The following is a 14596-nucleotide window of genomic DNA, read 5'->3' as shown; positions in this document are numbered from 1 at the left end:
CTACAGTGGCAGCAGTTTTAAAGTCCTCACACACATTATGGAGCACCAGATTCTGAAAGACACAAACTCAAGCAACAGAAACTTCGTGCCACATGTTTATTTATTCACCACTTGCCTTGTCACTTACAGGAACACCTGACATTTAGTCTCTGAACTAGTTTTACTTTAATTTTCTACTCATTTTTTGTTAGGAGTTGTTGAAATGTCCATGGCTTAGAGAGGAACCCCTGTGGGCTTCCATTTCTTACATCAGGCATCCCTCTCTCCCTGACTTCTTGGAAACTTCTTCCCCTTCTCTTGTAGCACAAACACCCTCAAACTTAATGGGCTCAAGATACTGGTGCTAAATCAAAACCAGTGCCCACAGACCTTGAACTGGTCACTCAGATCTTGTTTCTGAAGGTGAAAATATAATGTTTTCATGATGAAGACTTGGACATTTCTGCCTGCTGCCTCAGCCTCGTGTCAACTCAAAATTCAGCATTTTAAATGCACCTTAAACGGATGCTCGTACTGAATTTTCAGGAAGACAGAATTCTTATTTGTCTTGCAGTTAAGCTGGAAAAATATTCAATAATGCAGCAGGCAACTTTAGCTGCCAGATAGGAAGAAGACAGAGGGGCTAAAATCAACTTCTCCAATGGAGTTCAACAACTGGCAGACACAATAAGGTGTTAGGAGAAGCAGAAAAAAACCCACTGTAAAACAAACAAACAAAAAACCCAGCAAAAACCAAGCAACCACCCACAAAACAAAAAAAACCCCAAACCAGAGGACACACAAAGACCCCAACCTAATAAAAAAAACCCAATCCACACAAACAAAATCAAACCGCCTCCAAAACCTCTCAAAATTAAAAACAAAAAACAAGACAAAACCAAACAAGCCACCACAAAAAAGGGGGGAAATCCCAACTGAAAACAAATCCCAGCTAAAAAGCAACCGAGCAACCAAAAAACTCCCCAAAAATGAATAAAACAAAGAAACAGGCAAGCAAGACAGTTCTAAGCCACTGCTGAGATGGAGATGCCACCAGCATGTTGACACCAACATATTCCTACCCACAGGTATGAAATTCACTCATTTGGTATCACAAAAAGTGTCCTGAAGGTTGCTATCCTGCAGATAAGAGCAAAAAGAACCTTCTACTAAACAGGGTGAAAACAAAGCCAGAAAGGAAAAACTTTTTGTGTCGTCACTGCAGAATATTTTCATTTATCAACTTACAGTGGAAGTTAAAAAAAAAAAAATCCCAAAAACCTAAAAGAAGGAAAGTATTAAAATACTAGAATAATAGTGACAATACAAAATAAAATCAAGACGTGAAATGCTAAATTTAATAAGGTCCCTACTCTTACAGCAACATTTCATGTTGAATTGTTAGAAGTACTTTAAAGGAGGACAAGTTCAGGAACTTGAATGAGGGTGCCAGAAGTTGTAGCACTTTTTTGTTATCTCCCTGCTCAAGAATAATCCAGCTGTGTACAGGGAGAGCAAAGGGTATCTCATAACCTGAGTGTTTAATGCAAGTCTGAGAGGTCTGTGTGCTGTACAACATCAAAGTCTTGTAAAATCCTGTTTTTCTTGGTTCTCAACACAACGGAAAATAAGTTTCTCAGTGGGGAAGTCTTTGAGAGAGCAATGTTGAAGCACAATGGCCTCACTGCCCACATTTTGGTGCCAGAAAACGTGATTTTACAAAAAGCATGCACCAGGAATCTGATGTCATAGAGACACGGAGGTTGGGATGTTTCTCTGCCAGTCACACAGTTCTTACTCTTTTTCAGTTGTTCAGGAGACTCCACACCATGATGTGGATTAATTTTCACTTCTAATAATAGTGGTGAAATGAGGAATTCAGAAGGTGGTGTTCTACTAAGCATGACAGCCTCCAATGAATCTATGGTTTCTTTAAATTGACTTCCCTTCTCAAAGCTGGGAGTGTAATTTACTTCCTTCCAGATACAGGCTTTTTGCACTGACATTTTTATCCTGTTTTTCCTCATATCTTTACATTTATCAATCACATTTTGTCTCACATAAATTTGCAAAACTTACAACAACCCACAGCCAGAGAAATAACCCTGAATATTTCAATTCCTATTGTGACTTAATTGACTGTAAATATATTGACCACAAATTTAAAAAGCACATGGTGAGACACAGCTTCACACTTGGTGTGGAGAAGGACCGAAATGGCAATAATTTGTTTTATAACTCAGTCACCAACAGCACAAACGTAAACACAACTTATGCCTAGAAGCTGAAAATGGAACCACAGACCTTATTTGTACACACTGCAAGAAGTGATCTTAAATTAATTGTGCTGCTACTCCAGGTGCAAGTACTGGAGGTCAAGCTGCCAGAGACAAGGCCACATTCCCTCTGGGAATTCTGAAAATGACCCAATCTCTCCATCTATCCATTTAAAAGTTCTAAATGATAACAAGTGAAACAAACTAAAAATCTTTGTTCTCCTCTGTTTAAAAATCAGTTGCCAAGTTACACATTCTGTGTCTAAAAATACAATTAATCTTCACCTTTTTTGTTTTCAAACCCTACTCCCGGCTAAAAGGTTTGGCATCACTTCCTATTATGATTATTAGTGTTAGTACCAAATGATAAAAAATAAGACTTCTGAGCATTTTTATTTCATTTTCCTATTAGGTAAATAATATTTTGATATATCTCTTTAAGACTCCTGTGTTTTAGGAAATGCTCCCGAGGTGTTTTACACCTACATCTCCCGTTCTCAACCCAAAGGGGGTTTGCTGCCCTCCTGAGAGGACGACAGGGAACCATAAAATACGTGTGAATTGAATTTATCTGAATAACCTTGCAATTAATTTTTCATTTCATTACTTTTTATTTGTTAGTTTCCTCTCTGATTTATTTTTGTAGCATCTCCCTCAGCAGTAAAAAGTCACCCAAGTGTTCAGGACACTCTTCATTAGCACATTTGAGTTTTAACCAGAACTAAGCTCAAATGATATTTTGCTGAAGTATTTCAGTGATGAAATTTGGGTTCTACACTGCACATCTTGCAGTCTACCACGGCAAACCAAACCAGTTTTTTTCTATATTATTTTATATAAAAACATGTTATTCTCAGCACTGAGAGAGAATTTCTCTCCACATTGGCCTTTCCTGATGACCAAACCCAATTCCATGAGCAAGTTCTTCTCTGTGCTTCAGAAGAACATTCCTAAAAAATAATTCCTGTATTTATGGTTTTCTAAGAGCAGACTGACAACTTATAAATAGCAACAGTAAGAGGTGTGATTTAATTCAGAACAAAGAGAAAAAAATTTTTTTCCCCTAAATTGAAGAGCTCCTTCAACATCTAAAATTCCAAGTTACAGCAATACCAGCTTTTAAAATAAATTTGATGTTTTATCCCTGGTCAAGGAACACCATTTGGAAGAATACTGCAACACACACCTTGTTTGGTGTAGAGAAATGAAGAAATAATGCCATGCTTAAAATAACCAACCAACCAACCAACCAACCAACCAACCAACAACCAGAAAAGCCTCAAACAAAACCTTTTTTCCCCAACTAAACATTTGTTGATGCTGAAAGCCAGGTCTGCTTTTAGATGATCTTCAGGAGTTGCACTGTTACTGCATCTGTCTCACTTTGTGGGGAACATCATTATCTGAAGCTCAAGATTTCATAATTGGGGGAGAAAGTTGCTAAGTTCTGCACATCATACTTGAAGGAATTTTTGAAAGAAATTCAAATTTTAAAAGAGGTATTACTTATACGAATTTTAAACCAGGTAAATAGTTTTTACTTTAAATTTTATTAAATGCAAATAGAAAGGAAAATGGCATTTTTCAAATCTGACAAGCCAAAACATCTGAGATGTGTTACCTTAAAAACCCCCCAAAATAAAACCCCCTGCATTTCTAGAATTCAGCACCATCCAGACAGGTGATGGAAGCCTGAGAAAGCACTTCCCTCAGTTTGATAAACCTGATTATGATACACGGCTGATTCTTTGGAACAGCTGATTAACTCCTCAAGCTGAGCAGTTTTAATTTGTTCCAACAGTTATGAGCAGTAAAAGCATCACCACAACTGCAGGGTGGAATTATTGAGGCCAATAGATCCTGGATAACTTTATCTTTTAAAAGTTGACTTTTTTCCTGGTATTTAGAGAAAAGGAACTAAAAAGAGAGAAAAGCACAAGCTACTTATAGATCTTTCTAGATGATAATACCCTCTCACACAGTGCAACAAGTCATAATAATTTTAAAAAATGGAATATTTTAAAATGCAGTGTGATACTGCTGAGGACAAAAATGCACATATCGCAATTCTGCAAAGAATTAGACCTATAATTTTATGAAATTGAATATTCCCAGACTGCTCTGCTGCAGTGGATGCATTTACAAACAATGAAGATTCCAAAAATACAATAAATTTCTTCCTACCAACATTAATTGCACGAAGTCAGAGGGAAAAAGATCCCCTTTAAAATCTTATTTTCAAAGCTTCTCAAGCCCTACCAAAGCTGCTATCTTTGCTGACAAGCTGCTCGTGCAGCTCTGGTGACGTTTCATTCTTCCATCACAATGTTTTCACAGTCCAGGATGGTTTTGAAGCTTTTGGCACTCCCCTGTATCAAATTCTTTAACTTTTCACTCTCTCACCTGCAACTGCCCCATTTGCTGCACTGGAATTGAGGCTGGGTGTGAACATGTGCCAAATCCAGCTAGTTTTGCACTTGTGTTACAGTTTGTAACTATCTTCGTTTGACAGAAAAGTTAATGCTGCAAAAATGGGGAACACAGGAGGAGGATCAGCACTGGGAGGCGGGTGATGGATCCTGGGATGGATAACGAGGTGTGGCTGCTGGAACGGGGGAGATAAACACTCCTGGGAAACCAGGACAGTGTGTGAGCATTAAGGGCAGAGCTGAAAGAGCTCAAAGGGGTTCAAAAAGAAACAAACCATTTCTAAACTGGCAGAGATACAGGTGCTGGTTCTGCACAGACCAGGCTGAGCCACAGCACATCCTCTGGCTCCAGCTGTGCCATTCCACAGCTGGAATGGGGAATCCTCATTCCCTGCACAAAAAACAACCCCCAGTGGAAAATTCACTCCAAAATGGCTTTAAAGGGGTGCTGGGGGATTCCTCCCTCCTCATCCTCCTTTCTTCAACTGCTTTAACCAAATGCTGCATTTACTGAGTCTGGAATACAAACTCTACTGTTTAACAATGTGTCATGCCATGACTTTACCGTAAATACGGTCAATATTAAGTATGAACTAAAATAGTACATTACAGAGATATTTTACAGCCTTACACTGCACCTTACAAATCCATTTTCTTTTTATGTGCAAGTAGTTCACCATTTCTACTTTAAAATGCAAGAGATGTATGTTACTAATTTTCAATTTGCTGACTTTGCTTATTCTCCCTTAACTAAGTCCTAAACCTTGATTTATATTTATTTACATATGGTAGATATATATTTGTTATATATTCATATATAACAAAGCGAAATGCTTATATATACATACATGTTTATATATACATACATATTTATTGTCCTGCCTAGCATTACTATTTGAAATATATATATATATATTTGTATCTCAAATAGTAATGCTAGGTAGGAAAATAAAGTCCTTTCTGCTCATGTGGCTTACTGTAATGATGCTCTCCTGAAGCATTAGGCCAGCTCTACTGTGGCAAACAAGGCTAAAAATAATACTTTAGAATAATATGGATTGAGCTAAAACAAGCACAGGCAGCTGCCACTAGATGGCAAGGCAGGCTCACGGTACTTTGCAGGGCTGGGTTAGGGCTGGGGTTTTTTTTCCCCCTTTATATAAGAGGAATATGTAACATTTGTATTTCAAACATGGTGTCGACACTTCTCTCCCATGCCATTCCAAGTTTATCTGGTGATCTGAAGTTGGTGAACGAAGCCAACCACTTGAAAAACCCTTTAGAAAACACAGAAATAATGTTTAGTGGTAAGTTGAACTTGAAGAGATTTTAACAAATGTGCTGAAAAAAGTAATGCGTTTAAAAGAAAGGGCGCTTCACTTATGTGTGAAAAGGTACAGACAAGTGTTAGAATTTGACTTTTAACAAAATTACCAAATTAAACGAGTGAACTGTCAATTATAAAACAACCTGCTTCCCCTACAGCTCTCAGCAGGGTCTCCCAGGTGAGTGCCTCTAAATCCAGTCACATTCCTCCCACAGCCAAACCTTTGGTCAGCCATGGAATAGAGGAGCTGAGGACAACTGGGGTTTAATTAAACATACATTTAAGCATTTCTCCTAATTGTAGTGCAAAAGGCAGCAGCCAAGGCAGACTCTGGGTGTCAGTAACTTGGAGAATCAGTGGAAGGTGCCCCTGCCTACGGCTGGGGGTGGAACACGAGGGGCTCTATGGTCCCTTCCAAACCATTCTATGCTGCTCTGTTTTAAACTCTGCATTTAGGAGAACTAAAACTGGAAATTTAACTAGAAGGCAAATAAAATCCTGTGAAATCAATAGTTACATGCTGTTTAAAAACTTCAAGCACCTCAATGAACACACACTCCAAAACTTCCCTCTGGGCTCTGAGGCTCATTTGCTTACTAACACCAACATTGTCCACAAGGATCAAATAAATGGTCTGCAAAAATACAAACGTAACATCTCAAATTGTTTAGCTGCCTTAAATCATCACTGAAGAGAGGGATGGAAATGGACCTCAGTACCTGAAGAGCAGCAGTTGCACCTGCAAGACTGGATGTGGAAACCTGTAAGTCTCTGAATTCTACAACCTGAACCTCTTTGACCACAAGTGGAAGATTAAACTCACTCTAAAAAAGAGTTTCTAAGAGCCTTGTCTAAAGTTGTGGCTGCTGACATTATATATATCCACTAACATGAGACACAACAGTAATTATTTATTATGTCCTTACTCAGTCTTTCAGTTGCTCAGTTACTGTGTCAGGGTCAGACAGGGCTCCAAAGGGCAGGTCATGCTGATATCCATGACGGGCCATATGAAGAAACTAACATGGATTTAAAATGTCTACAAATGACACAGAAAACGTCCCAAATGACTTTATTATCACAGTAGCTAAGTGCCTTCCTCACACCTTAGCTCTATGTCCGGGATGCTCTATATGGGAAAACTGGAAAAGGATGATGTATTTCCAGACTCAGGCGGGGGTTGGTTGGGCATTGCAGATATGTTTAAAATCCTGTCACCTCTATGCAATCTAAGACAGTTTCATTGCTTCTTTGCCCAAAGCAGCTGCTTGGGTTCTACTATTTGGAGTTAAGGAGTCTTGTAGGGCAGAACTATCGTGCCCCACACATTCAAGTGCTGCTGTTCATGAACCAAGAGCACGTTCAGTTTCTGTATCACACAGAGTTCTTTCCAGAGTCCCACTGCTGCTCAGACTGAGAGAAGATGAGGACAAAAAGTATGCACCTGTGAACTTAAAGTTACATTAAAACAGAAACACACCAGCGGAGGAAACTGAGGAAACTCCACATAAACACAGACTTTTCGAATTTCACTTTTGACACTGCAAACAATTTCTCTTTAAAAAAACCAAAAAACCACAAACAAACAAAACCCCAAAACCTCATTTATTTGACAACAATAGCTGTGTACAACTCCACCACCTTCCCTGCACTGTGCCTTAGGTCTGGACTGTCAGCACTGCAGTGACCATCATCCCTCACCTGAACTATTAAAGTACAACTACAGAGAGAAACAAGACAAATCCAGCCGCTGGCTTCAGAAACTCCAGCTCTGTGTTCCAGGCATGAAATGCCACAGGTTGCTAATTAGTAACAGCGCTAGTGGTCTACCTGTATGAGAAAACCTCATTTTACAAAGAGAAGAGTTTTACCACACACCGTCTTAGAAACAACAATTTTCCTGTACTTCCTTACCTCCATGTGCTATACTAGCAGACTGCATTATTTATTAAAATAAAATATATTTCTTTTCTTTTATAAAAAATAAATATCTCAGAAATCATGTTAGAGGTCAGCAGTGCCAACCAAAAGGAAAGCCTGTTGGTATTTCTTCACTCCCAGCACATTTTCCCCCCTGGTCTGTGACATTGCCCTGCTCTGATAAGAACCCAGTGCAGCAGCAATGACCCCGCTTTGCTCATGTCCCTGTTAGTGCTCAATGCCCACCCAAAACAAAAAGTGCAAAACCAAGAGGGAAGAAATTACTTTAGATCATCTGTGACCCCTGAGCTCTGCAAGCAGAGCTGGTAGGTTCTGGCTGTCAGCAGCTTCAGCTTAGCCCAACACAAACAACTCCTGAAAGCAACAACAGGCACCCTTATCACTCCAGGGTGACCTTCCAGATAAATTCCGGGCTAAAGGAATTAAAATGTTACGAGGCTTTTGTGGACCAAAGTCTCAGTGCACTAAATATAGACACAAGCACCTCTCTCCTGCTCTGCCCATGCTGTCTGACTCTGGAGAACAAACTGTCTGCTGCCATAATCTGGGAGTGAGGGGCAGGTCTCAGCTCCAAACTGCTGAGGGAGAAGAGTGAGGACTGCCAGCTCTCAGACCGAGACAGATGAACCTGTTCTCTGTGGTCTGTTTTACTGTGGGATCAGAGGAATTGCAGAAGAGGTGGGAGAAACAGCCCGTCCACATAAAGGTCTACCAGAACAGCAGTACCCGTGGAGGAAGGAGGAGGTTTTCACCACAAGTTTCGCTTTCTTGCCTGTGATTTCACCTGCGTTTCACAGCAGCAGATGATGCCCCTCCATTTTCAAGTTCCACACACACAGGCTCTGTCTGCCAACACATTTTCTTGTCCTCGGGCGAATTGACCTTGGTGAGACTCAGCTCTGATGAAGGTTTCAGAGCCTGGCACCAAGTGCTGCCTGACAACACCCACTGCAGCACCAGGGCTGTCTGCACTCACAGCCTCACACACCTCAGGCTCTCACTGGGACAGAACCCACTGGATTTTGGCTTAGCTCCCCTTGCTGGGATTGCTCCCAGCCACATCAATGCACCCACTACCAGTCCTGATTTACGAAATTACATGTATTCTTAAGCACACAACTACAGCAAGAATTAATAATCACTTGAAAAATCTTCCTTTTCACTCCCAGGCCTCTCAAAAAGAGCAGGATGATGTTGTGGCTTCAAGTCAGACTCAAGCCAGATACTGGCATACAATGAGATTTTACCCACACCCAACTTTCTATCAGCTTGTCTTTCTTACATCTTCAAAGATCTGGAGTGGCTAGAAGTCTTTTCACGCTTCTAAAAACAAAACTCCCACATCCCCCTGCAAAACCTTTAAAATAGTTACTCTCTCCTCTGTACTTCACACACTTGTCCTATCTGTGCCCCTTCCCCCTCCTAATTGTCATCACAGACAATAACAAAAAAAGTTAATTCCTCTGACATCACAACTGGAGTGGGAGGCTGAAGTAAAAAAAAAAAAAAACAAAACTGAAATATTGATATATCGATATAATATAAAAATTAAGACAAAAAATTATGTGTAAAAAGTCTACCTAACCAGCTGTTCAAAGCGGTAAAAGCAGAAATAAATTAATTAATGAGTTCTGCCAGCTCCTGAGAATTTTTTGACTGGCAGCAGACAGATATTTTCCACTTCACTAACAAGTATTTTTTCATTCATATATTACAAATCAAGCCTCAGTTTGCCAGTGTAGAGGAAAACAACTGAGTTTTGGTGAGGAGGAGATGCAAGCCCAGCATGGGAGAGTCCAGCCTCGGGTCACAAATACCCTGCTGGGCTTGCACTAAAATGTAATTTCTCCCACCGTCATATCCTGTGCTGCTACTGCCCAAAGTGCTAAATGGGTGCTCAGCTCCACTTAGGTCAAAGCTGAACAGAAGCAACACATGGTCTAAATCCCCAACTTCACTTGTTTAGGCACTGGGGCTGAGATCTTCAACGTGCAGGGCAATGCTCAGTGGGACATTGTGCACTGCCCAGGCTGCATTCCCACAGCAGCTCAGAAACCTGGCCCGTGGCTTTGGCACAGAGCTGAACACAACCAACAACGTTCTGACTTCAAAATTTCTATGCAATGTTATGTATACCATCGTAAGAAATTACTTCAATATTATACTCCAGCATTTTCAATCTCTGCTAACAACCTGGCACCATTTCTTGTTCTGTGCTGTACTATTTCATAAATTAAATACTCGTCAGTCAAGTCCCTTCCTTCCCACCTGTCCACTTCTGTTTAAAAATAAACTCTCAAATATTGCACCACACAGTGAGACATAGTTCAGAACAGGACCTTTTCTACAGATTTGCAAACAGTATCAAAAAGGATTTTCTATCCTAAAATTCCTGTAATTATAATTTTTTTTCTTAATACCTGAAAAAACCCCGGTGGTACTGGACCTACTGGCATGCCATCTCCTGGGGGAATGTTTCCTAGCACTGGGCTGGGAGCTGCTGCAGCACTCTGAAAAGAACAAAGGGAGAATAAACCTTTGTCATTGCATGGTATGCATTAAACCCCCCCAAAAAACCCCAAACCTGACCAAAGTGCAGAAAGTAATTCTCTGGATACGTCATTATTGTTTCATCTGAAGGTAAATTAAAATTGTTCAGCCTTTTGTCTATACAAGTACCATGATTTGTTGAAATAACAAATGTATGTTGAGGGGAAGGGTGCCAGAGACTGCACAGGCCAATTAGACAAATCCTGACTAAATTTTTAAAAATGTTGCATCTGAGTGTCTCTACATGCACCAACGTGAATGTAACTTGCACACTTCTTGTCTTACACACAGGAACAGTCTCACACATGCACACAGAGCATAAAGAAAGCAATTTCTGCATTTTATCAGCAATTTCCAAGCACTTTAAAGATAATTTCAGCAGCCTGCAATATTTTTCCAGAACAACAACAAGCTTCAAAACAGGGCTCTGTTATAAACAGTACAAGAAGAGATGCTCATGATTCTGCCGGTAATGCTCAAGGTTTTACCAACCCCAAAAATAACTACCATGACAAATTAGAAGAATTCAGGTTATGTTTTTGGAAGGGAAAAGAAAAAAGGGATTTCTAAGGAGTGAATCAGAGGATGAAATTAGTTACCTTTGCAAATCCTTCAGCTGGAATAAGCGAGTAAAGAATATTGCTCCTGGCAATTTACACGCAGAAGATTGTCACAGAAAAGAGAAGCCAAACTGCTTCTGTTGTCATGTGTTGGAACCTCAATTACTTTTAATTTCTAGCACTCTTCCTTCCTGCAATGTGTTTCTGTGGGGCATGAGGCTGAATCACCTATAAATGCTCAAAATCCTGTGTGAAAGTACTGGAGCACACAGAATGCTCCCAGAGCCACTGGCAGGTTACTAATGACCTGCCAATGCCTGCCCTGCAGAACACACAGATATTAAATTATCACTCTATTTATTGGGCACTCACACTCGATACCCTAAAGATGCAGATCTGGAAATTGCATTTCCAGGTGTTTGGCACATACCTAGGAAAGGAAAGAATAATGCTGGAAAGATCTGAAAACTGGCACAAAGGAGGGCTGGCCTTTTTCAACCAAGCAGAAAGGAAATATTCAGTTAATCACCACAGATTCCTTCAATGGCTTAAGCTGTGTTTTAGAATTAAAAGTCCTGAAAAACTCACAGTAACGTATTTAGCATCCAAGCTGAATGTTCTTTGGAAAAGTCTGGAATGTATCACTGAAATATAAAGTCTGCAAAAAGTACTGGCTTTCAAAATGAGTGCAAGGCTTTGATTCACTGAAAACCCCTGTAATAAAGGGTATTATCTATGCAAGCATCAGTGCTAGAACACTGTCGAATTGCAGCTGACAGAGAAAGCCAGCCAGGTGAGCTGGATGCAGCAAACACTTTGGAATCATAACCACAAATCATGTAGGGAGAGGCCACCACAAAGCAGCCAGAGCAGCCTGGGAAGATGTGGCCAAAAAAGGTGGTGCTCTGCCAGCCACTGCTACTCATGTCAAATAATTATTTTTGTATCATCTCCATTTCCAAAGGAAAACAGAAAAAAAAGCTGCTGGTTTGCTGCTGTTTGGGTATGCTAAGGAAATATGAGCTCTTTAAGCATCAATGTCCAATAAACCCATGACAGGCAGTCTGAGTGGAGCATGTTGGATGCAATTCTGCAGGTACAGGTTTTCTGGATGAAGGATGACAACAGCAGCACCACTGATGGAGAAAATCGATGATGTTAAAAGCCTGAGCATCTCCAAAAGCCCCAAAGAGGCTGAGCTGCAGTGGCTGACCAAGGAGGAGCAGCCCATTAAAGAGGCACCAGTACTGATGGGCTTTATCACAGCACCATCCGTCCCTGCGTGGCCATCCCCTGGGCTGAGCCCCCTCACTGGCCATTGGATGTGCCCCCTGCAAGGTCCCTGGGGTCACAGGGGAGGGAACAGCCCCTCGGGATGCAGAGCTCCACAGGGATACAGCAGCCTGCTGCTGACAGTTCATGCTCCTTCCCACTGTGAAAAAGACTTTTCAAAAAACAGCAAATGTAGCTTAAATAGAGAGGGGGAGGGGGAAATAATGATTATTCCAAAATGGAGGGAGAAAAGGATTAAAGTTATAACTGTTAGCCATTTAGTGTCCTATGAAGGCTTAGTAAGAAATATACCTAAAAACAACATTTTCATTATTGTCTCAGAGAGGTGGGGTTTTTCCCCTATTTCTGAGTCTCACCTGGCACTGACACCAGAGGAGCCCAGCCCTGCTCCCTGGTGAATCACCAGGAACTGGCAGGGAGGAACTCGGTGTGCTGGGTTTAATTTTCAGTGGATGATCAGTGGCTCGATGCCCCCCAGGTCACAGACACCCGTGCACACGCCCCGTGCCCCGCAGCGTGCGAGGGAAGGGGGACACAGAGTCTGTGGGGCCACAGCAGCAGGGCAGTGTTACTGACATCTGCACCCATCGTGGTAAGAGTTCTGCAGTTACAGCCACTCGCAGGCGTTACAGAAACCTCCATTTCTATCCTTCATTATGCAATGCACTGGGGTTTTATGTTTTCATGTTTGCTTGGGATTTTCTTCCCTGATGGGCAATGAAGTCCCAAAGCCAGAAATAAAGCATTTTCAGTGTTTTGGGTATATTACATTTTCTAGCCTGTGCTAAATAATGAATCTTTTAAGAACTTCTACCAGGTAGATCAATAAACAAACCTGCAACTGCTGCATGGAAATATTCTTATTTATTCTATCGTGATGAATTATTCATTCTTTTTCCACAGTCCCATAGCAAACCATGGCCTCCTTTTGCATGCCTTACAAGTTGTTCATCATTTATACTTCCATTAGTTTGACATTTTAAATATTTGCAAATTGCTTTCCCTGCTTTTCATAAAAAGATGAAATCGGAAAATTTAGATGGTATAAAGCCTTTGTACAATACCTTACCTCCTTAAAAATGGAATCTGTATTTGCTTTTGTAGCTAAAAGAATGCATTTATACTAATGAAATGATAATAATTCACAATTATTAATTAAAACTGTGTACTTGAGTGGAAGTTATGGTCATTCCTTCTCTATCCAAGCTACTCTTGGCAAAACAAAACCAGATTATTACAGTAACTAATAAAACTAGCTATGGTTTAGAATGGATTTACAATAAAGAAATCACAAAGTAAATAAAATGCAAAATAAAATCATTTAGCTATTCCACTAGTACAGTATCTGAAGTATAAAAATCCAGAGATAAACCTGCAATGCTCATTTTTTGAGGCCATCCCAAGAAGTGCCTAATGAGGAAAGCTTACAAATAATTTCATTTGAAACCAAAGAATGCTACAAAGAAATGACTTCACTTTATAAAAATCCTCACTGGCTCTTTCTTTCACCAAGGCATTTAATTTCAGGTATTTTGTTTACAGTAAGACTTCCTTATTTTTATCCAAATAAAGCAGTTTACCACATGCTACTAAATTTGTCCACTCAATGGAGAGTTCTGTTTTTAGGAAGTCTCACTGATGGCAAATGATGGAATCTACTGGATGATGGTGGGGAGGAGCTGGACCCTACACATAAAAGTGTTGGGCACCCAATTCCCTCATCATCCCACCCTCCTCCACATCAGCCCTAAATCTACTCTTACCATTTAAGAATATAATGTTTTCACATATTCGTACAAGCAACCACAACATGCAGTCTCCAGACAAAGATATTCTGCCATGGGTGGTACCAACTTGATCAGCTGAACCAGAACCAGAGCACAAACCATCAAAATCTCAGGATATCTTTGTATACACTGGTATTGGGTTAATGAAACAAACTGGGCAGTGAATGTGGAATGTGAAGGACAATGCAGGGAAACCACAACCACGTTTGAAATGCTGGTGAGAGCAGCACAGTCAGAAGGAAAAGCAGAAAATGTCAAAACTTAAAAATTTCTGTTTCTTTTTTTTTTTTTCTTCTTCTCTTTTCTTTTCTTTTCTTTTCTGGGGTCAGAGGATAAATATCCAGTACATTAACTCAGGAAATGATGGGAAGCAAGGAATTTAAATGTAGTTGTTTGTTCTTTTTTTTTTTTTTTCTGGAAAGACAAACAGTGGATGATTGCTATTTCCAGTCAT

The 14596-nt window shown here is 40.3% G+C and overlaps 1 protein-coding gene across 2 annotated transcripts in view; it reads right to left on the bottom strand.

Annotated features, from left to right (window-relative positions):
• SSBP2 (single stranded DNA binding protein 2) overlaps positions 1–14596 on the bottom strand; it is a 134929-nt gene that overhangs the window by 34141 nt on the left and 86192 nt on the right. The window contains exon 5 of one of the 2 annotated variants that reach the window (XM_069002153.1): positions 10373–10462. The exons of the other annotated variant lie outside the window; for it this stretch is intronic. Within the exon in view, the coding sequence (XP_068858254.1) occupies positions 10373–10462 (90 nt within the window). The remainder of the gene's footprint in view (positions 1–10372; positions 10463–14596) is intronic. 2 annotated transcript variants of the gene reach the window in all.

This window comes from Aphelocoma coerulescens (assembly GCF_041296385.1).
Source record: "Aphelocoma coerulescens isolate FSJ_1873_10779 chromosome Z unlocalized genomic scaffold, UR_Acoe_1.0 ChrZ, whole genome shotgun sequence".
NCBI classification, from domain to species: Eukaryota; Metazoa; Chordata; class Aves; order Passeriformes; family Corvidae; genus Aphelocoma; species Aphelocoma coerulescens.
Note: the sequence above shows the minus strand (reverse complement) of the source record. Positions and strands in the feature narration are given on the sequence as shown.